Here is a 1,150-nt window from a genome sequence, read left to right as displayed (position 1 = left end):
CAGGAAAGGCAAATTTTCATGTTCCCAGTGTCTCATCCCTCCCATCCCTCATAGGGAGCTCGGAATTCTCCTCCCAGAAGCTTCCCCCTCTCTCCTGGATCCACTCACCACCGTTCTGCAGCCCCAGGCCTTTCTTCAGCGTGTTGATCAGGGGGTATTTGCCTTCCTTGCAGAACTCCCCRGTGAAGTCATCCATGTCCAGGGCCCAGACCATGGCACCTCCAAAGTTGTTCTTCTTCAGCCAATCAACCTGTGGGAGATTGGAGAAATCCCAGTGAGATTTCCCAGGAGAAATCCCAGTGAGCCCAAGGAGTTGATCCCAAGGATCCAGCCCCATCCCGTCCTGGCCCTGCTGGCCCCAGACCTTGATGCTGAAACTCTTCTCGTTGTCGTAGCCAACCCATTCGTTGCCCTTGTAGGCGTAGGGAACGTCCTGGGGCTCATCCCAAGCCTGGGTGGCTCCGGAGCTCAGCAGAGAGCAGATCTGGGGAGAAGGAAATGGGAATGTTATCCAGGAAAAGGGAAAAGGAAGGGGGAATGTTATCCACGAAAAGGGAGAAGGAAGAAGGAATGTTATCCATGAAAAGGGAGAAGGAAGAAGGAATGTTATCCGGGAAAAGGGAAAAAGAAGAGGGAATGTTATTGATGAAAAGGGAAAAGAAAGCAGGAATGTTATTGATGTAAAGGGAGAAGGAAGAAGGAAAGTTATCCACAAAAAGGGAGAAGGAAGAAGGAATGTTATCCTCAAAAAGGGAAAAGAAGTGGGAACATTATCCAGGAAAAGGGAGAAGGAAGTGGGAATATTATCCAGGAAAAGGAAAAAGCCCAGGCTCGGCTGTTCTCTTGGTTTTATCTCCAGTTTTGTGCCGTTTCTCCGGTCCCTGAGTATGAGGAACTCTTTCCCACCCATTCCATGGATAGGCAGGTAAAAAACTCCGTGGGAACTTCCTGAAAAATCCCTTCAACTTATTGAGACAGGAATATGGGATGGGATCACACRCACCTCGTAGTAAGCCAGAGTTCCAGCCTCCCTGGTGTAGGGTCCAGCGGGGCCGGGACCGGATGCGGGAGCTCCAACAGAGGTGTCAGACGGGTTCTGCAGGGTGAAGCTCTTTCCATAGGTCGGGAATCCCACCAGCAGCTTCTCAGC

The 1,150-nt window shown here is 51.0% G+C and overlaps 1 protein-coding gene across 1 annotated transcript in view; it reads right to left on the bottom strand.

The window, feature by feature from the left end:
* The window catches only part of LOC130586905 (acidic mammalian chitinase-like), a gene marked incomplete at its 5' end in the record, with an annotated part of 3,108 nt that overhangs the window by 296 nt on the left and 1,662 nt on the right, over positions 1 to 1,150 (bottom strand). Inside the window, 3 exons of the mRNA XM_057387825.1 lie at positions 60 to 250; positions 365 to 484; positions 1,004 to 1,144. Of these exons, the coding sequence (XP_057243808.1) occupies positions 60 to 250; positions 365 to 484; positions 1,004 to 1,144 (452 nt within the window). The remainder of the gene's footprint in view (positions 1 to 59; positions 251 to 364; positions 485 to 1,003; positions 1,145 to 1,150) is intronic.

The sequence above is a fragment of the Malurus melanocephalus genome, unplaced genomic scaffold (genome assembly GCF_030028575.1).
Source record: "Malurus melanocephalus ecotype Western Australia unplaced genomic scaffold, MMel_1.1 scaffold_1393, whole genome shotgun sequence".
NCBI lineage: Eukaryota > Metazoa > Chordata > Aves > Passeriformes > Maluridae > Malurus > Malurus melanocephalus.
Note: the sequence above shows the minus strand (reverse complement) of the source record. Positions and strands in the feature narration are given on the sequence as shown.